The 21,868-nt window shown below is 45.8% G+C and overlaps 1 protein-coding gene across 5 annotated transcripts; it reads left to right on the top strand.

The window, feature by feature from the left end:
- The first annotated feature begins 1,183 nt into the window (after positions 1-1,183).
- Positions 1,184-17,820, top strand: LOC125466848 (myelin protein zero-like protein 3). 5 transcript variants are annotated; one of them, XR_007250515.1, is made up of 5 exons: positions 1,184-1,287; positions 1,373-1,530; positions 8,537-8,901; positions 12,801-12,878; positions 15,995-16,058. XR_007250515.1 is itself a non-coding variant. In XM_048561945.1 (5 exons), exons 1-5 carry the CDS (start codon positions 1,218-1,220, stop codon positions 17,735-17,737), a joined length of 720 nt encoding a protein of 239 aa, XP_048417902.1. In that variant the 5' UTR covers positions 1,184-1,217; the 3' UTR covers positions 17,738-17,820. The 5 variants fall into 5 exon arrangements, 3 of the variants coding, with proteins under 3 accessions (XP_048417902.1, XP_048417905.1, XP_048417903.1); XR_007250516.1 differs by having other exon boundaries at positions 12,805-12,878; positions 15,995-16,019; XM_048561945.1 differs by lacking the exon at positions 12,801-12,878 and adding an exon at positions 17,675-17,820.
- Positions 17,821-21,868: the final 4,048 nt, after the last annotated feature.

Genomic DNA, 21,868 nt, shown 5'->3' with positions numbered 1-21,868 from the left:
GGAGAAATTTACAAGGATGTTGCCAGGGCTCAAGGGACTGAGTTATAGGGAGAGGTTAGACAAGCTAGGACTTTTTTTCTTTAGAGCGTAGGAGACTGAGGGGCATCTTATAGAAGTTTATAAGATCATGAGAGGCTTGGATAGGGTGAACGCTCTCAGTCTTTATCCCAGAGTTGGGAGAATCGATGATTAGAGGCTCACAGTTTAAGGTAAGGGGGAAAGAATATAGGGGAAAAAACTGTGGATGCTGTAAATCAGGAACAAAATGTGACGTTGCTGGAAAAGCTCAGCAGGTCTGGCAGCATCTGTGAAGAAAAAAAATCAGAGCTAATATTTTGGGCCTGGAGACTATTCCTCAGAACTTGAGCCCACTCCTGCTCTGAGGAAGTGTCACCGGATCCAAAACATTAGCTCTGATTTTTTCTTCACAGATGCTGGGCTGAGCTTTTCCAGCAACTCCATATTTTGTTCAAGAATAAATGGGAACCTGAGGGCAACTTTTCTTACACAGAGGGTGGTACACATTTGGAATGAGCTACCGGTGGAAGTGGTTGAGGCAGTACATTAACAACTTTAAAAAGAAGGCATGACATGGAAAGGAAAGGTTTAGAAGGATATGGGCCGAGTGCAGGGGAATGGGGTTGGCGTGGGTGGACATTTTGTTCAGCACAGACATGTTTAGGCCTAAGGGCCTGTCTCAGTGCTGTAGGGCTTTAGTATAATAAGATGCAGGGAAATAGCGGAAGAAATTAGAGCAGGAAAAAAGTTATTAAAAACACCCTTCCTCCCCACCACGCACTCAGGTGAGTCTCTCCCCCTGTCCCCCTCTCCCCTTCCCTCCCTCCTCCCTCCTCCAGAGGAGTCCCTCCCCTTCCCCTCCCCCCAGGTGAGTCCTTCCCCCCCCAGGTGAGTCCTTCCCCTTCCCCCCAGGTGAGTCTCCCTGCCTGCCCCAGGTGAGTCCCTCCCCCCCCAGGTGAGTCATTCCCCTTCCCCTCCTTTCCCAGGTGAGTCCCCCTCCCCCCCCCAGGTGAGTCCCTCCCCTTCCCCTGCCCCCAGGTGACTCCCTCCCCTTCCCCTGCCCCCAGGTGACTCCCTCCCCTTCCCCTGCCCCCGCCCCCAGGTGACTCCCTCCCCTTCCCCTGCCCCCGCCCCCAGGTGACTCCCTCCCCTTCCCCTCCCTCCCCCGGATCTGGGGCAGATTCCGATCTGGTTTCGCTATGACCGGGAGGGACCGGGAGCTGCTCCCGACCCTGGACCTGATCGGGATCGCCGTGCTCCTGTTCCCGGGTGAGTCCCGGTCCCGGTCCCGGTCCCGGTTGGGTCAGGGGTTGTTGTTGTCTTGGCACTAACTGCGGTGTTGCTGTGTGTGCAGGCGGAGCGGCGCTGGACATTTGGCTGGCGCCTAGTTTCCGGGGCTTCGTTGGCGACAGCGTGGAGCTGGCTTGTACCTTCAGGTCATCGGCCCCGGTCAGTGAGCGCCTGACGGTGGACTGGTCCTACCGAGGCCCGGGCTCTGGGGGGAAACATGCGGTGAGTCTGCGGCTTGGGGCCAGATTGATGGCTCCCAGACCCTGGAACATTACACAAAGTTCAGACCAGCGGGAATCCAGAACTTTCTCCCTCAGTGGGGGCAGTGAGTGGGCTCCGGCCCTGAGGCAGGGTCATTACCTCTGCCCACATTCACCAGGCTCTGGGCATTAGCGGGATTTTCCAGAAAGTGATCAGGAGGATATTGTGGGGTGAGTGAGTGACCAAGTGGAGTTAGAGGGGCCATTGTCAATTGTGTAGGAAAATGTGAACTTTCCCACCTTTGTAGGAAGAATACAGAAACTGAAAGAATGTTTTCAGGACAATTTGTTAGGGCACTCTGTTAGTGACACCAACCGGAGAGCAGTCTATACTCAGGACAAAAACAGAAAACATTGGAAAAAGCTCAGCCAGACTGGCAGCGTCTGTGTAGAGAAATTAAACTTAATGTTTCGAATTGAGTGACCCTTCCACAGAAGTAGACTTGGTTCTGACCAAAGAGATTGCATTAATTACTGACCTCAAGCACCCATGTGAAACAACCACCACAATAGTGCAAGAGAACAAAGTGTGGAGCTGGATGAACACAGCAGGCCCAGCAGCATCTCAGGAGCACAAAAGCTGACGTTTCGGGCCTAGACCCTTCATCAGAGAGGGGGATGGGGAGAGGGAACTGGAATAAATAGGGAGAGAGGGGGAGGCGGACCGAAGATGGAGAGAAAAGAAGATAGGTGGAGAGGGTGTAGGTGGGGAGGTAGGGAGGGGATAGGTCAGTCCAGGGAAGACGGACAGGTCAAGGAGGTGGGATGAGGTTAGTAGGTAGGAAATGGAGGTGCGGCTTGGGGTGGGAGGAAGGGATGGGTGAGAGGAGGAACAGGTTAGGGAGGCAGGGGACAGGCTGGGCTGGTTTTGGGATGCAGTGGGGGGAGGGGATGAACTGGGCTGGTTTTGGGATGCGGTGGGGGAAGGGGAGAGTTTGAAGCTGGTGAAGTCCACATTGATACCATTGGGCTGCAGGGTTCCCTCCCACAATAGTGCACACAGTTTGAGGGAGAGGCATTTGGCTCCAAGACTACTGTTTAGAATTTAAACATGGGCAGTTAGTGAACATGAACTGGCAATTTAAGTTAAAGGATAAAGTCAGCAGTGGCAATAGTGGTTTATTAAGATAGTCCAAAAAGCATGGAATAAATACATTCAAACAAATGTGGAAAATTGTGAGGGATGGATTTTCCATCTGTGGTTAACTACAAAAGACAATACTGCAAGATATGTCAGTAGATTGGGCAAAATATATAAAAATCAAAGAATAACTAAGAGATTAATGAGGAGGCAAGCATTAAGTTGTGGGAGAAAGTTATCAAAAATATGAGATTGGAAAAAAAATTTCAAATATTTAAAATAGAAAACAATAAACAAAATAAGTGTTGGTCCTATAGAACTGAGCCTAGTAATAGGGGACAAAGAGATGGCAAACAAATATGAACAGATATTTTGCAAATAAATGATTTGGATGAACGGACAGAAGTTATGGGACCTAAATTTGTTGATGACACAAAGATAGGTAGGAAAGTGAGTTGTGAAGAGGACAATACGAGCCTACAAAGAGATATAGATAGGTTGAATGAATGGGTAAAAGTCTTGTACAATGTGGGAAATTGTCCATTTTGGCAGCAGGGTTAAAAATAAGCATATTATCTAAATGGTGAGCAGTCTTAGAGCTTGGAGAGGTCTGGGTCTCCTGGTGCATGAATCATAGGTTAGTGCAATAATCAAGAAAACTAATAGAATGTCTTGGTGTATTGTGAGGGGAATTGAATGCAAAAGTATAGAGGTTATATTTCAGTTTTGCAGGGCATGGTGAAACTGCATCTGTCCAGAGAACTGTCTGCAGGACTGATCACTACTTATGGAAGGATGCTTTGGAAACTGTTTAAAGAAGGTTTACTAGACTAATGTGTGGAATGAGCAGATTGCCTTATGAGGAAAGGCTAGACAGGTTAGGCCTGTATCTGCTGGAGTTTAGACGAGAGAGACGTGACTTAAATGAAACATATAAGATCCTGCGGGGACAATACTGAGTGGGTGCCGAAAGGATGTTTTGTCTTGAGGAAGAATCTAAAACTAGGGGTCATTGTTTGAAAATAAAGTGTTGCCCATTTAAGATAGATGGTTGAGAGTTTTTGAAATTCCCCTCCTCAAAAAGCAGTGGATGCAGAATCTTTCAATATTTTAAAGGCAGAGTTAGATAGATTCTTAAAGACCAAGGGGGTGAAAGATTATCGGGAAATGCAGGACTGTTGAATTGAGGTTAAAATCAGATTAGCCAGGATCTTATTGAAGGGCAGGCCAATCTCAAAGGGCTGAGTGACCGCTTCCTTTTCCCCGATGTGTTTGTACAAACAGTATTGAACAAGTGACTGTATAATTGGAGAGAGACTGTTGAACTCTGATTACAGAGGAATCTGGGTGCTCTGGTTAATGGACCAAAAAACGTTAGTGTGCAGGTTCAGTAAATGATCAGGATGGCAAATGGAATGCTGTCATTGATTGCAGGAGGAATGGAACATAAAAACAGGAATGTTTTGTTTCAGTTGTATAGGGTATTGGTGAGACCATATCTAGAATGATGTGTCCTTATTTTAGAAAGCATATATATGTGAGAGAAGCATTTCAGAGAAGGCTCAGTTGATTGATTCCTGCGGTAGAGATGAGGGATTATATTATAAAGAATGGTTGGAAAGATGTATCTATAGACGTTCAGAAGAATTAGAGTTTGCTTATCGAAACTTATAAGGTCCTGAGGACATTGATAAGCTGGATGTTGAAAGGACATTTTCTCATGTAGGTGAGACGAGAACATGAGGCCCCATTTAAAAATAAACAGTCTCTCAATTAGAGATATATTTCCTCTCAAAGAATTTGACAATGTGTGGAAGTCTGATTGTGCCATTGAAAATTTTTAAGGCTAAGGTATATTCTTGACTAATGAAGGGATCAAAGGTTGTTAGGCAGTACACAGGAAACGGGATTTTGGGTCAAAATCAGATCAGCTAAGACCTTACTGAATGGTGAAGCAGACATGTGGACTAAATGATCTACTGCTCCCAATTTACATCTTCATGGTATGGATCTTCATTGGCTGATAGAATGGGCTTGAATGGCCTGTGTTGATCCAGAGACAGATTTCTGGGAGAATGGAATCATTACTGTTATACAGTTTAGGAGGTAGCCATTCAGCCATCATGCCTGTGCTGGTTCTTTGAAATAGAATTGAAGTTACCTATTGCCCAGACTCTTCATGCTTTTCCACAGGTCAATGAATTTTATTCTGGGTATTTTTTCAAGTTTGAACGTTATTACCAAATCTAACCCCACTGCCCCTTCCACATCACAACATCTAACTGTGTTCAAAGCAATGTTCTGTCAAGTCACACCTGGTTCCTTGGCTGATTGATTTGAATCGATGTCTCCCAAGTGACTGTCCCTCTGACTAAGGGAAACATTTTCTCCTTGACATACTCTATATTAACTCAACGAGACTTTAAACATCTCAATTAAATGACCAGTTAACCTTTACGGGTCGAATTAGGATAAAAACACCTCACTAAATACTCTGTATACCTTATCCCTGTTAGGTTTCCTTGCCACCTCTGTTCTTGTGTGCCATTGACAGAGGTCAGCACCCAGGGAGCCGGCACTGTCAGAGGGTCAGCACTGAGGGAGTGCTGCACTGTCAGAGGGTCAGCACTGAGGGAGCCGGCACTGTCAGAGGGTCAGCACTGAGGGAGTGCTGCACTGTCAGAGGGTTAGCACTGAGGGAGTGCTGCACTGTCAGAGGGTTAGCACTGAGGGAGTGCTGCACTGTCAGAGGGTCAGCACTGAGGGAGTGCTGCACTGTCAGAGGGTCAGCACTGAGGGAGGGTGCACTGTCAAAGGGTCAGCACTGAGGGAGTGCTGCACTGTCAGAGGGTTAGCACTGAGGGAGTGCTGCACTGTCAGAGGGTTAGCACTGAGGGAGCCGGCACTGTCAGAGGGTTAGCACCGAGGGAGGGTGCACTGTCAAAGGGTCAGCACTGAGGGAGCCGTCACTGTCAGAGGGTTAGCAGCGAGGGAGGGGACGCTGACAGACGGTTAGCAGCGAGGGAGGGGGCACTGTCAGAGGGTTAGCAGCGAGGGAGGGGGCACTGTCAGAGGGTTAGCAGCGAGGGAGGGGGCACTGTCAGAGGGTCAGCACTGAGGGAGCGGGCACTGTCAGAGGGTCAGCACTGAGGGAGCCGGCACTGTCAGAGGGTTAGCACCGAGGGAGCGCTGCACTGTCAGAGAGTCTGTGCTGAGGGAGCGCTGCACTGTCAGAGGGTCAGTGCTGAGGGAGCGCCGCACTGTCAGAGGATTATCACTGAGGGAGCGCCGTACTGTCAGAGGGTTAGCAGTGAAGGAGTGGGCACTGTCAGAGGGTCAGTGCTGAGGGATTGGGCACTGTCAGAGGGGGTGTGCTGAGGGAGCGCTGCCATGTCAGAGGGTCAGTGCTGAGGGATTGGGCACTGTCAGAGGGTCAGTGCTGAGGGAGCGCCGCACTGTCAGAGGGTCAGTGCTGAGGGAACGCTGCACTGTATGAGGGTCAGTGCTGAGGGAGCGCCGCACTGTCAGATGCTTAGCACTGAGGGAGGACCACACTGTCAGAGGGTTAACACTGAGGGAGCGCCGCACTGTCAAGAGGGTTAGGACTGAGGGAGTGCTGCTCTTTCAGAGGGTTAGCACTGAGGGAGCGCTGCTCTGTCAGAGGGTTAGGACTGAGGGAGCACTGCTCTTTCAGAGGGTTAGCACTGAGGGAGCGCTGCTCTGTCAGAGGGTTAGCTCTGAGGGAGCACCGCACTGTCAGACGGTTAGCTCTGAGGGAGTGCTGCACTGTTGGACGGTCAATGCTGAGGGAGTGCTGCACTGTCAGAGGGTCAGTGCTGAGGGAACGCTGCACTGTATGAGGGTCAGTGCTGAGGGAGTGCCGCACTGTCAGATGCTTAGCACTGAGGGAGGACCACACTGTCAGAGGGTTAACACTGAGGGAGCGCCGCACTGTCAAGAGGGTTAGGACTGAGGGAGCGCCGCACTGTCAAGAGGGTTAGCTCTGAGGGAGTGCTGCACTGTTGGACGGTCAATGCTGAGGGAGTGCTGCACTGTCAGAGGGTCAGTGCTGAGGGAGCGCTGCACTGTCAGAGGGTCAGTGCTGAGGGAGCGCTGCACTGTCAGAGGGTTAGCACTGAGGGAACACCGCACTGTCGGAGGGTCAGTGCTGAGGGAGTATGTTAGTGTCACAGAGTCACCCTCCAGATGTTATGTGAAAGATAAGCCCTATTGTCACTGAAAAGACCATTTCATGGTGGTATGGGGTACCTCTCTTAATAATTTATCTTTGCTCCAACATTCACTGAAATATATCGTCTTGCTCATTGTCACATTGATTTGTGTGGGATTTCACTGTTTTCTGATTAGCTGCCATGTTTCTGGCCCTGCTGTAGAAAAGCACTTCAAATGATTTTCATTGGCTGTAGAGCTCTTTCAACAAGGCTTCAGGGTGTTTTAAAGATGCAGTTTTCTTTTAATCATGTTATTCCTACATAATGTTTTGATTCACCCTGACACTGTCTTTCTGTTCCACCATACTCCAGTGTTTGAAATGGTGACCATCAGAGCTCGTTTGCTTCTCTCTGATCTTGTGTTTGACCACTTCCTCCCTGAGCTTTGGTTGTGTGTTTGTGGTAATTCAGTAACCTGTCAATATCGGCTGTCTCTACACCGATCCATGAACAGTGTGACCACCAAATGGCCTCTGATGGAGCCCACTCTGTGAGGTCAGCTTCTGGGCCAAGGCCATTGAGGGAGAGTTTCCCATTTATTCCTGGTCCCCAAGAATGATGTAGTTTTAGAACTTCCATGTTTACATTAACTGAGGAAAGAACAGCGAGAGTCTGTCGGTACTCACTGATTATGGGAGAGAGTGATTGCACTGACCAGGGGTGGGGAGAGAGTGACCGTACTGACCAGGGGAGAGTATCAACAAACACTGACCCTCGCCAACATTCCTCATGAGGAGAGTTGAGTTTTGAGGAGAGTGCTGCTGCCTTGGGGTGCAGGAGCAGTAATTCTCCTGGATTCTTGGGCCCTTTAGGGGTGCTGCCAGCTCAGTTCAAACATGTGGTGCCTGTGCCCTCAGGTGGCAGCATTTGGTATGGCAGCTGTCCCAGATCAGACACGGTACCATTTGCTAATGGAACAGCAAACATATTCCACTGAAAGAATGATTTACGTAACACAATCTCAGGACATTTCCTGAACTATGTTTCATCTGATTAAGTATGTTTGAAGTGTAGTCACTGTTGTAGTTTAGAAAATACTGCTGCCGAGTTGCACCCAGCATGCTCCCACACAAAGATGGTCTGTTTTTGTATTATCTATTGAAGAATGAGTACAGCTTGGCAACTGGGGTTAATCCCCCTAATATTCTTCAAATTAGAGTCATGGGATCTTTTACATCTCCCTGAGAGAGCAGTCATGGCCCCAGTTTAACGTTTTCTGGAAAAAGATGTTACTTTGAATGGTAGAGCACTCTCTCGGCACTGGAGAGAATTGTTAACCTTGGCCACTGAGCTCAAGAGACTGAAGGGGGACATTAACCCACAATCTTCACCTTTAAGATCAGAGCAGAATCATTGAGCAACACTGACCTCCCAGTAGATCGTGGTGCTTTGTGTACTTTCAGTTTGTCAACCAGCTGACTCCAAAGACCTTGAGGTGGTACGTCATGAACAATGTTATAGCGATCAATGAGGAAACTTCCCAGAATGCAGCAGATGGTTAGTGTCAGGGTACGAATCTGGAGGAGAAAATCAACCAGGTGTGGCATCACCCAATGTGAGGGGAGGGTCTTCTACAAATTGTTGCATTTACTGGAATGAAATAAAGTTTGCATTTGACCTAAATTAGTTAATCCTCCATCTCTTTCCCGACATAGATTCTCCACTATCAGTCTGAAGTCTTTCCTGCTCACAGTGGCCCCTTCAAGGATCGAGTCCTGTGGAACGGGGATGTTACAAAAGGAAACGCTTCCATCATCCTGAAGAATTTAACACAGAGTGACAATGGGACGTTCAGTTGTGTGGTACAGAACCCACCAGATCTAAGCAGTGAGATGCCAAGCACTGTCCTCACTGTCACTGAGAAGGAGCCCCCATTCCGCCTCAGTGTGACCGTCATTCTGGTTCTGCTGGTGGTGATTCCATCTCTGCTGGTCGTCACAGTGCACCTGCTGTGGATGGGCAAGAGGTTTGGGTTCTATGGAGTCAGTTCCAAAAACAGATCGATAGAGCTCCTTGAGGGGTAGGTTCAGCCAGGATCTATAAAAATATTCTTGTCCTGTTTTCCCTAACACAAATCACCACTCGTACTGGATTGATAAGTAACACGGGGTTGAATTTATAGGAAAATCTCAAACAGGTTTATTTAACACGGCAACTGATAACTCGCAGTTCCTGAACACTGTGGTTGGCTCGCCGAGCTGGTTCATTGTTCCACAGATCTTTCATTATTCTGCTGGGTAACATCATCAGTGCAGTCTCTGATGAAGTGCCATTGTATTTTCCCGCCTGTTATTTAAACTCTGAGGTGCATTGAGCTGGATTACCCCACTTCCGGTTATCACTTGCCATGATGTGTATATATAGGGTCTACTTCTACCTGTTTATTGATGGCCTTCTTGGTGGAGAACCAGGCCTCTAGGAATTCCCGTGTTTGTCTCTGTTTGGCTTGTCCTCGGATCCTGATGTTGTCCCAATCGAACTGGTGGTTCTCCTTATCCGTGTGAATGGAGACGAGTGAGTATTGGTCATGTCTTTTTGTGGCTATTTGGTGTTCATGTGTCCTTGTGGCCAGTTTCATTTCTGTCTGTCCAATGTAATGTTGGCCGCAGTCATTGCATGGGATCTTGTATATCACGTTGCTTCTGTCCATAGTGGGTAAGGGGTCTTTGGTTCGAGTTAGTAGTTGGCGTAGGGTTGACGTAGGTTCGTGTGCCTCTCTGATGCCCAATGATCGTAAGAGTCTTGTGGTCAGTTTGGATACATGCTTGAGGTACAGTAATGTGACGAGTGGGGCAGGGCGTACTGTATTTTCCTGTTGTTTGTGTGACAGGCATCATCAGACCCAGCTGTTCGGGTATCTGTTGCCTTGAAATACCTTTTAGAGGTATTCTTCGTTTTGGCGTAGTTCTGTATTGCTACATTGTGTTGTCACTTGTTTAAATAGTGTTTTCACGCAACTTTGTTTGTGGGAGTTGAGGTAATTACTGTTGGAATTCAGGATTTGATCCACGTGTGTGGCCTTTCTGTGTACCTTTGTCAGAAATTCCCCATTGGCCCTACGTTATACCATGAAGTCCAGGAATGGGAGCTATTCATTCTTTTCCTCTTCCCTGGTGAATTTTAGACAGTAGACAATAGACAATAGGTGCAGGAGTAGGCCATTCGGCCCTTCGAGCCAGCACCACCATTCATTATGATCATGGCTGATCATCCACAATCAGTATCCAGTTCCTCCCTTATCCCCATAACCCTTGATTCCACTATCTTTAAGAGCTCTGTCTATCTCTTTCTTGAAAGCATCCAGAGAGTTGGACTCCACTGCCTTCTGGGGCAGAGGATTCCATTTATCCACCACTCTCTGGGTGAAGAAGTTTTTCCTCAACTCTGTTCTAAATGGCCTACCCTTTATTTTTAAACTGTGTCCTTTGGTCCTGGACTCACCCATCAGCGGAAACATGCTTCCTGCCTCCATAGTGTCCAATCCCTTAATAATCTTATACGTCTCAATCAGATCCCCTCTCATCCTTCTAAACTCAAGAGTATACAAGCCCATTCGCTCCAATCTTTCAACATATGATAGTCCCGCCATTCTGGGAATTGACCCTGTGAACGTATGCTGCACTCCTTAAATTGCAAGAATGTCCTTCCTCAAATTTGGAGACCAAAACTGCACACAATACTCCAGGTGCGGTCTCACCAGGGCCCTGTACAGCTGCAGAAGGACCTCTTTGCTCCTATACTCAATTCCTCTTGTTATGAAGGCCAGCATGCCATTAGCTTTCTTCACTGCCTGCTGTACCTGCATGTTTGCTTTCATTGACTATGTAGAAGAACACCTAGATCTCGTTGTGCTTCCCCTTTACCTAACTTGACTCCATTTAGATAGTAATCTGCCTTCCTGTTCTTGCCACCAAAGTGGATAACCACACATTTACCCACATTAAACTGCATCTGCCATGCATCTGTCCACTCACCTAGCCTGTCCAAGTCATCCTGTATTCTCATAACATCCTCCTCACATTTCACACTGCCACCCAATTTTGTGCCAGTGAGAACATTATTTATAAGTTGGTGTGTCTCCTCTAGTTTGGTTTGTTTATTATTAACAAAGGTGTTGTCCGTGTATCGGATCCGTAGTTTAGGTTGGATCTGTGGAAGGGCCATGCTTTCGAGTCTCTGCATCACTGCTTCTGCTATTAGCCCAGAGATAGGTGACCCCATGGGTGTCCTGTTGATTTGTTTGTAGATTTGGCCGTTGAAGGTAAAGTGGATCATGAGGCACAGGTCCAGTAATTTCAGCATGTTGTCTGTGGGGTTGGTGTCACTCGAGTCTTGTCTTATAGAACTGTTGCTAGTGTTTCTCTAGCCAGTGATGCGTCAAACAATGTGAATAGGGCAGGAACATCAAAGGAAACCATGGTCTTGCCTTTTGAATTTGAGGAACTCCTGGGCTGAGTGGATTGAATGGATTGATGAACCAACCACATGAACCTGCTCAGTGAGTGAATCAACCACAGCACCGATCTACAAATCTACTCAAGAATCTTAGTTCCTGAACAACTTGTGTCCACGTCCTCAGTCTCACTGCTGCTTGAATCCTCAAGACCATAAGCTTTAGAAACAGAATTAGGCCATTCAGCCCATCAGAACTACTCCACCTTTCAATCCTCACTGATATGTTTCACAACCCCTCTCCCCTGCCTTCTTCCTGTAACCTCTGATCCCCTTACTATTCAAGAATGTATCTATTTCTGTCTTAGATACACTCAGTGACTCGTGGTCATGTGGTGTCATCTTGGTCCATTAGCATACTCACTTCCCCTTCCTTGCCCACCATCAAACCAAGATTAAACTACAAGAATGAACATTTACATAAGTTAAGTAATAGCAAAAGCATATATACTGAAGTATTGTAGAATTACTGAATTGAATGGTGAACAAAAAATGGCTGATTGATTAAAGACATGGTTAGGTTCTGTGTTTGTAAAGGAGGATCCAAATAACATCCCAGAAATGTTGGGAAACACAAGTTTTAGTGAGAGGGAAGAACTACAGCCAATAGTTAGTGGGACACCACAAGAACAGTACTAGGACCCAGCTATTCGTAATATGTTAATGATTTGGACGAGGGAACTCAATGTAATATCTCCAAATTTACATATGATACAAGGCTGATTTGAAAGGATGCTGTTGCTATAGAGGGAGTACAGTGAAGGTTTACCAGTTCGATTCCTAGGATGGTGGGACTGACATACGATGAGAGGTTGAATCGGTTAGGATTATATTCATTGGAGTTCAGAAGAATAAGGAAGGATCTCTAGAACCCTATAAAATGTTAACGGTATTAGCAGATTAAATGCAGGAAGGATGTTGTATGGGGAGGAGAGCAGAACCAGGGGTCATGGATAAGCCTTTAAGGATTAAGATAAGGAGGAATTTCTTTACCCAGAGAGCAGTAAGCCTGTGGAATTCACCACAATAGAAAACAGTTGACGCCAAAACAGTGTATGATTTCAAAAAGGACTTAGGGCCAACAGGATCAAAGGAAACATGGGAGAAATGGGAACAGGCCACTGAGTTGGATGATCATCCTAATAAATTGTAGAGCAGGCTTGGGCCTACTTGCTCCTGTTTTCTCTGTTTCTGTGTACAGATAGTTTGGTTGTCCTTCTGGACCTTGAGATGGTGCAGCCTTCTGGAGATCTAGGCTTAACTTTTGGTTTTTCTCAACTTGTACTTTTCTTATGAATGTATCGGTTATTATCATGATCGTTTCCATACCTTCATTATCCGAATGTACCTTTGTGATGGTTTTCTGTACACAGCTGGAGTATTGTATTGGCTTCTGTTTCTCTTCGGTGTTGCTCCATTTAGTGTTGTAACTTTGTAGAATCTGGACTGACTGCTCACTTTACTCAGGCAGGTAACCAGCTTCCTCGGATAGGATACATGATTCTGACCTTCTGCCCTGTGAGTAAATGAGCAAGTTCCACAGCTGTAAGTTGATCATGTTCGATCTTCATTCTCCTCTTGACTTTTGAGAATTTAGTCCTGTATTTCTGAGAACTTAGAACTGTGATGGTTTGGCAAGATTAGCCTAATTTGCCATCCAAACATGATTTCTGCTGGTGATAATAAGCTTATATCCAGAGATTTAGCTCTTAGGTGTAATAAAACAATGAGAAGATTTTATTTGATTTATTTATTTTATTTTAATTTATTTAATTTGTTTTATTGTTCTGCATTTCTCAATGAATGTTTTTAAATGCCGATCCATTTGCTCAGTGAGACTGCTGGACCTGGGATAATGTGGTGAGCTGCCATAGGGTTATGCCCCTTTGACACACGTTCCTAAAATGCTTTGTTACAAATTGTGCTTCATTATCAGGTATGATCTTCACAGTTATACAGAATATTGCAGTCATTGTGTCTGCCATGAACACACTTAGTCTGTCCTTTAACTGTTTGATAATTGGAAATTTAACAAAATAGTGACTAGGAGAAGTTGTTAATGCATGGCGAATAAATCTGTTGCAATTTTGGCATGAGGGACTGAGGGATCCTCACAAGGACGCAGAGATTACTTGTGTCACTGTGCAGAGGGACAGAGGAATGTCTTGCACATCCTCACTGTCTTCTCAATGTCATTGGTGATCTATGGGCAACTCACAGTGTACTGTGCCAGGCTGATATAACTGTGACAGTATTGTCCCAGTGAAGAGCTTTGGGTACAAACTTTTGTTATTCTTTCGAAAATTATCCTTCTTGAGCTATCTGTTTCATCTGTGACCAAGAGCACCAGAGAACGTGTAGCATCTCTTGTTTCATGTCAGGGCAACCTTTCTTTGCAGTGAATGAAACAGACCACATTTCTAACATGACTTGCTTGCTTTCTGTGTCTTGTACCAATACCGGTAAATGCACATTAGCACTTGCGCATGTTGTACAGCTACAATGGCCTCCTATTTTGTGCTAATGTTTTAGCGGTTTATAAATACTAATGACCTTTAATTTTTCAAAGAGGTCTTTTTGAAAGGTTTTAATGAACATTGACACTATAACCAGGTGTGTTACCTGCTCAGACAGCTCAGCTTCTCAGAAACCTCAGGCCTTGCCCTTGTCACACCATCTCTTTCTATTCATTTGAGCCATGTGTAGGCCACACCAGCTGAGTGCATCAGTAAATTCTCTTTCAAATAAAGCTCATCCTGCAGGATTTCCCACAGCTCAGCAGGATACCTCCGATCATCATGAGACAAGCTTGAAGTGCTGACTCTATGCACTTCCTCATCTTCAATTGTTACCATTTTTTTCACAACATGCTTATTCAATCCGACAACGGCTCAATTTAAAATGCATAATGCTGTTTTGTTTAACTTCAGATGGATATCTGCAAAATTCCAATTCATGCTAGGAATTGTGGTTGTCATCTTCGTGATGTTCTCTGTGTCTATTAAATGTTATTGATCTTTCGGTGATTTATAGAATCTGATTAGTACCTGGTGACATCCTGATAACTTAGCTCTTTAAGCAGTAACACACCAGGGATAGGATCAGTTGGAGTAGACTGGAAATATGGAAACAAAATAATAGGAGCAGGAGTGGGCCATTCAGCCCTTCGAGCCTGACTCACCATTCTCTATGATTATGACTGATGATCGAACTGAATTCCCCATTTCTGCTTTCACCCCATACCCTTTGACCTCGTCAGGCCTAAGAACTCTGCGTAACTTCATGAAAACACTCAATGTTTTCACCTCAACCGCTTTCTGTGACAATGAATCCATAGGCTCACTCATCTCTGGGTAAAGAAATCTCTTCTCATTTCAATCCTAAATAGCCTACCCAACACCTTTAGACTTGGGTCCGGATTCCCCCGTCGTTAGGAACAGCCTTCCTGCAATTACTGAACCTAGTCCTGTCAGAATTATGGTGAATGTAATTCAAACTCGTCAAAACTCACTCAAATCCCTGTCTGTGTTCTGGAATCCCTGCCTCACTCACACACCGAAGCCTGGAATTGAGAAAGGAAAGCTTGGATTTACGAAGAATTCTGATTTGCATTCCTCTTAAAACATTACATCGATTAAATACCTTGTTTCTCCAGCACCTTTCATTTCCTGTTTGGTGCTGTACATTTAATTCTGCATTTTGATAGCTCATGGTGTTGTTTCAGAGCCCCACATCTAGCACAGGCAGTGTGTGTTGCATTTGTTGCAGAGATAGGCTAAGTAAGTAGTAAGGAAGTAAGACTAATCACTGGCCTCTATTTTATGTCAGCTTTCCTCAGCCAGCTATTTTTTTTGGTTTTTATTTGTCTTTTCCAGTTCCCTCCCAGTCAGTCTCCATCTCAGCTATCAGTGACTGGCTTCTCATTGTCAAATTAATTACTTTACAATATCACAATATTGCATTGAAATGGAGCAGTCATTGAGAGTAGATAATAAAATGTGAGGCTGGATGAACACAGCAGGCCAAGCAGCATCTCAGGAGCACAAAAGCTGACATTTCGGGCCTAGACCCTTCATCAGAACTCTCTGATGAAGGGTCTAGGCCCGAAACGTCAGCTTTTGTGCTCCTGAGATGCTGCTTGGCCTGCTGTGTTCATCCAGCCTCACATTTTATTATCTTGGAATCTCCAGCATCTGCAGTTCCCATTATCTCAGTCATTGAGAGTATGTTGGATGAGCTGCTAATCTGCAGAATTGCTGGTTAATGAAGAAGGAAAGGTTTACAAATCATTGAATCACTCAGCATTGAGGAAACCATTTGGCCCATCAGGTCTACACTGATTTGATGATAGAATTTTCCAATTACTCCAACTCACCCTCCTATCACCATAAATTGGGAAACTATCTAGATTTCAGGCAGCTGATGCTAGATTATAACTTGCTGTGGAAAACATAAGTTCTTCACAGCTCCCTCTCGGGATCTCCCAGCTCCCTCATCTTCCCACTCCCTCCACATTCCTACCCCTCACTTGACACTATGAAAGCCAGAGTTAGACATCTGAATAGAAACAAAAATACAATAGAAACAAAAATAAATAATTAGTTCCTTTGGGATATTTGCCTTTTGTGGTAACCAATAACTGGAGCTGTTTTTCTGGGCAGGTTTGATAAAGATGAAAATGACCAGGGAAACAGGATCTGTCTGTGTTGTGCATCATGTTTCCAGGTAGGATCTCAAATACACATTCTGATTGGCTAGGCACTAACATCCCTCCTGCTATCCAGGAGCCAACGAGGGAGGGGAGTTATGAGGGTTGGGGTGGGTGTACTTAGGGCCTGAGGATCAGCTGCCTGAATCATAAGAAATAGTGGACAGACGAGGCCATTCGGCCCCTCATGACTCCCTGCTATTCACTACAATCCAAGGTGGAGATCTCTGTGTAGAGCACCATAGGCAGAGAGCTGGAATCTATCAGATGGGAATACATAGAATTAACGTGGATTGTTGAAAAGGAAATCACATTTGACAAACCTGTGGGGCTTTTGTGAGGACATAACTAATAAAATAGATGAGGAGGAACCAGTGGATGTGGTGCTTTTGGATTTTCAAAAGGCTTTTGATAAACTGCTATCTTAGAAGTTGTTGTGCAAAATCAAAGCCCACTGGGTTGGTGGTAATATTCTGGCATGGATTGAGAATTGGTAAACATTCAGGAAACAGAAACCATCCAGAATAAAGCAGCCCAATTGATTGGCACTACATCCACAAACATCCACTCCTTCTACTGTGTTGTAGAGGTGGTGGTGTTAGACTGGGGTCGAGAAGGTCAGAAATCAGACAACACCAGATTATAGTCCAACAGGTTTATTTGAAACCACAAGCTTTTGGAAAGATTCCCCCTTGTCAGATGAAGACACTTCACCTGACGAAGGGGCAACCGTCCAAAAGCTTGTGATTTCAAATAAACCTGTTGATCTATAATCTGGTATTGTCTGATTTCTGACCTTCTCGATCTACTGCCACCACCATTGATAAGACACACTATAGAAATTCATCAAACGGACAGCACCTTCCTAACTGACAAACACTTCCATCTAGATGGCTAAGGGCAGCAGATACATGGGAACACCACCATGTATCCAATCCACCCACTCTCCTGAATTGGAATATACCAGCATTCCTTCAATGTCATTGGATCAAAGTCCTATAATTCCCTTCCTTATGGCATTGTGGGTGAGCTTTACTCTGTATCTAATTGTGTGCTGTACCTGCACTGTGTGTGTTTGATGGGGATGGCATTGAAGAAGTTTTATTTCTAGTTTTATTTCAGGGCAGCACGGTGGCTCACAATGCAACCTTACAGTGCCAAGCACCAAACACCCAGGCTTGATTCCACCCTCAGGCAAATCTGTGGGTTTGCGCATTCTCCCCATGTCTGTATGGGTTTCCTCCAGGTGCTCCGCTTTCCTCCTGCAGTTCAAAGATGTGCAGATTAGGTGATTTGGCCATGATTAATGCAGGATTATAGGCAGAGGATAGGTCCAAGTGGGGTGCACTTCAGAGGGTCATTGTGGACTGAATGGGCCAACGAGTCTGCTTCCACACTGTAGGAATGCTGTGGTATGATAAAAGAATAGTAGAAGATTTACTGTGGATCTAATGTGTGCTGTTGCTCTCCTGGGAGTGTTTGATAGTGACAGTACGGAGGGGGCTTTAATTTAAGTTTAAGAGTAGAAAAAGCTTTACTCAAGTTTAAAAGAATAGAGGGAGCTTTAATCTGTTTTAACTCTGTGCTGTGCTGAAATAGGGATATTCACAGAATTTTTCCTGTTTCTGTCTAGAATTCCAATGAAGAGGATGAAGATTTCCATCGGTTTTATCCAGCATCTGAATCAGTCACATAGTTTGAAGTTTTTATTATCCCACTGTGTCAGTGAGATCATCCCTGGATTCTATGCTAATCTGTTTAAGAGTTTCTTTCTCTGAAGATGGTGTAGGGGATTATTTAACAGTCACAACTTTCACTAATATACAGGGTGCAGGTTTGGGAGAGTCTTATGTTGTTGCTCACTCCTTTCATGCCTTGTTTTTATACACACTCTAAGGGAGTGCTTAGAGTTCTTATTGATCCTGTAATGACCTCAGCCATGTCATACTGAAGAGAAGTGAGTGTTCTGGGATGGAAGGTCATCTTACTGAAACATTCACTCCATTTCTGCCTTCACAGATGTTGTCAAGCCTGTTGTGGATTTCCAGCATCTTCTGTTTTTATTCAGATTTCCAGTGTTTGCAGTACTTTGCTTCTGTGTTAGGAGCCTGTTATTGAGGAAAAAGGAACAGAATGAATCCAAACCTTCAGAAATCCATAGTTCAATCCCAACTGGACGATTGTGTGCAGCCCTGGGGCAAAAGTTGATGGAGCTCAGTGAGCGACCGTGAGATTCATGAGAAGGGAATGTCAAGGAAGGAGTTTGGTTAAATTAAGTTAAACTGGAGAAGCTGGGATTGTTCACCAAAAAGGGTGATTTATTAAAACTGTGAAATATCATTGAGGGGTTTCATCGAGCAGGGCGGCACGGTGGCTCAGTGGTTAGCACTGCAGCCTCACAGTGCCAGGGACCCGGGTTCGATTCCAGCCTCGGGTAACTGTATGTGTGAAGTTTGCACATTCTCCCTGTGTCTGCATGGGTTTCCTCCGGGTGCTCGGGTTTCCTCCCACAGTCCAAAGATGTGCAGGCTAGGTGGATTGGCCATGCTAAATTGCCTGTAGTGTTCAGGGGTCTGTGGGTTATAGGGGGATCGGTCTGGGTGGGATGCTTCAAGGGGCAGTGTGGACTTGTTGGGCCGAAGGGCCTGTTTCCACACTGTAGGGAATCTAATCTAATCTAATTTGCGAGAAACTGATTCCATGGACAAGGGGCCAGTATCCAGTTGGTGGTGGCAGGGTGGGTGAGGGGGTTGGTGGGGTGGATTTATTTGACAACACAATGAATTGTGATCTGAGCACACCAACAGAAAAGGTGGTGGGAGCTGATATAAAATTTTCATTTGAAAGTTATTATTTAAATTCATAAAAAGGGAATTTGTGCAGGGCCAAGAGGCAAGAATGTGGGCAAGGTTGGATACAAAATGAACAAGCACTTTCAAAGATCTGGCTCAAATATGATGGACTGAATGGCCTCCTTCTATGACATGCCATTCTTTGATTCAAGGTGGAGCACTCTCTCAGTACTGACCCACCAACGCTCCCTCAGACACTCTCTTAGTATTGACCCTCCGACAGTGCCCACTCCCTCAGCACTGACCCTCCAACAGTGCCCACTCCCTCAGCACTGACCTTCAAACAGTGCAGCGCTCCCTCAGCACTGACCCTCCGACAGTGCCCACTCCCCCAGCCCTATCCCTCTGGCAGTGCCCACTCCCTCAGCACTGACCCTCCGACAGTGCCCACTCCCCCAGCCCTACCCCTCCAGCAGTATGGTGTTCTTCCATCTAACTCTGTCAGTGAGGTTTCCGTGGTTTGCTCAGAGTTTGGGAATACTGCAGAATCTGTGAATCTGCACAATGTAGAAACCTGTGGAATCTGGGAATCAGCAACAATGGATCTGCTGCCCCGGGGATGTTTTTCACTGAATCACTCAGTCCTTCTGTCTTGTTATTCATCTTCACTCAGGAACTATTTTAACTGTTCATATGCTGAATTTTTGGGGAAGGACTAGTAATGAGCGCAGAGATAATGGGAACTGCAGATGCTGGAGAATCCAAAATAACAAAGTGTGGAGCTGGATGAACACAGCAGGCCAAGCAGCATCTCAGGAGCACAAAAGCTGATGTTTCGGGCCTAGACCCTTCATCAGAGAGCAGCTTTTGTGCTCCTGAGATGCTGCTTGGCCTGCTGTGTTCATCCAGCTCCACACTTTGTTATCTAGTAACGAGCGCAGTGTGCTTACAGGAATATGGGAGCGGGTTGCTATGTTATTCAAAGTTGATCAATTACCAACAATAATGGGGAGCCAGCATCAAACATCTTGGCAGAACTCATCAGGCATTGAACCCTGACTGCCTAGTGTGTGGCTCACTCTCTATCTGAACCATTCTTTTATAAGAAGAGTGCTGTACCAATTATCCTGTCGCGATTCCAGCTTCTCTCCAGGCCCAAGTCCTTAGTTAATTCTTTCCTTTTAAATTAAATGTGTGAGTGGGAGTTTTCAGCGACAAATTGTTATCTGGGATGAGTTTGCAATGACCTTGCTAACTGATGAAAAGTCATTAGCCTAAAATGCTGCTTTCTCTCAGACTTGCTGAGTATTTGCATCATTTTCTGCTCTGGGTTTGCAGGAGTATGCATGGAGTGCTCTGAATTCCTGTCTCCTGCATTGTCCATGTGAGGGGGAGTCTCCCAGGCGGACAACAATCTCTCTGGCCTTGGCAGACCACAGGGACACAACAAGAAAGGTTTCAATGGCAGCCGCAAGATTGGGAAAAGCACCAATCACAGACCGTAGAGCGTAACCATAACAACCATCTCCAAGTAAAGCAGAGATACTGTAAACTTCTACTCGTGGAATGACAGTGGCTGAAAACAAACAGTTGCTCCTGGTGTTGAATTGCATACAAAGCAGTTACATGTCACATTTCAGGTTTCAGATTGTGTTTATCATTGGTCATCTCTCAAGCCCATTCTGTCATAGAGAAGACCTGGTGGCACAGTGCTAGTGTCTGTATCTCTGTGCCAGAAGGCCCAGGTTCAAATCTTCAGAGGTAATGGGAACTGCAGATGCTGGAGAATTCCAAGATAATAAAATGTGAGGCTGGATGAACACAGCAGGCCCAGCAGCATCTCAGAAGCACAAAAGCTGACGTTTCGGGCCTAGACCCTTCATCAGAGAGGGGGATGGGGAGAGGGTTCTGGAATAAATAGGGAGAGAGGGGAAGGCGGACCAAAGATGGAGAGTAAAGAAGATAGGTGGAGAGGGTGTAGGTGGGGAGGTAGGGAGGGGATATCCTCCCACCCCTAGCCGCACCCCCAGCTACCTACTAACCTCATCCCACCTCCTTGACCTGTCCGTCTTCCCTGGACTGACCTATTCCCTCCCTACCTCCCCACCTATACTCTCTCCACCTATCTTCTTTACTCTCCATCTTCGGTCCGCCTCCCCCTCTCTCCCTATTTATTCCAGTTCCCTCTCCCCATCCCCCTCTCTGATGAAGGGTCTAGGCCCGAAACGTCAGCTTTTGTGCTCCTGAGATGCTGCTTGGCCTGCTGTGTTCATCCAGCCTCACATTTTATTATCAGGTTCAAATCTTCCCTGCTTTAGTCATGGCACATCTGAGCAAGTTGATCAAGGAGATTTAATCGTACCAAATAGTTGATCTACTTGAGCCTTGATATCTCCCGTTGTTTCTAAGTAACGGGGCAGACCTATTTCACTGATTTCTCTCAATATTTTTGTCAATTGGATGTTTGGAATGGCTAGAGCCACCCCTGTGATTCATCAAAACCCAGTTTATTTTTATTCATTCATGGGATGAGGGTGTCACTGAGTTAGGCAGCAGTTATCGCCCATCCCTAATTGCCCAGAGGGCAGTTGAGTCAACCACATTGCTGTGGGTGTGGAGTCATGTGTAGGCCAGACCAAGTAAAGATGGCAGTTTCCTTCCCTACAGGACAGTAGTGATCCAGATGGTTTTTCCCCTGACAATCAGCAATGGATTCACTGTCATCTTTAGACTCTCAATTCCAGACTTTATTTTAATTGAACTCAAATTCCACCATCTGCTGTGGCAGGATTCAAACCCAGGTCTCCAGAACATTACTTGCATTAACAATCCAGTATTAATACCAGTAGGCCATAGAATGCCTATAGTGCGGAAGCAAGCTATTTGGCTCCTTGAGTCACACCAGCCTTCCAAAGACCATCCCACCCAGTCCCACACCCCCTTCCCTATTCCTGTAACCCCGCATTTCCCATGGCTAATCCACCAAGCCTGTACATCCTTGGACTGTGGTAGGAAACTGGATCACCCGGAGGTAC

The sequence above is a fragment of the Stegostoma tigrinum genome, chromosome 32 (assembly GCF_030684315.1).
Source record: "Stegostoma tigrinum isolate sSteTig4 chromosome 32, sSteTig4.hap1, whole genome shotgun sequence".
NCBI lineage: Eukaryota > Metazoa > Chordata > Chondrichthyes > Orectolobiformes > Stegostomatidae > Stegostoma > Stegostoma tigrinum.
Note: the sequence above shows the minus strand (reverse complement) of the source record. Positions and strands in the feature narration are given on the sequence as shown.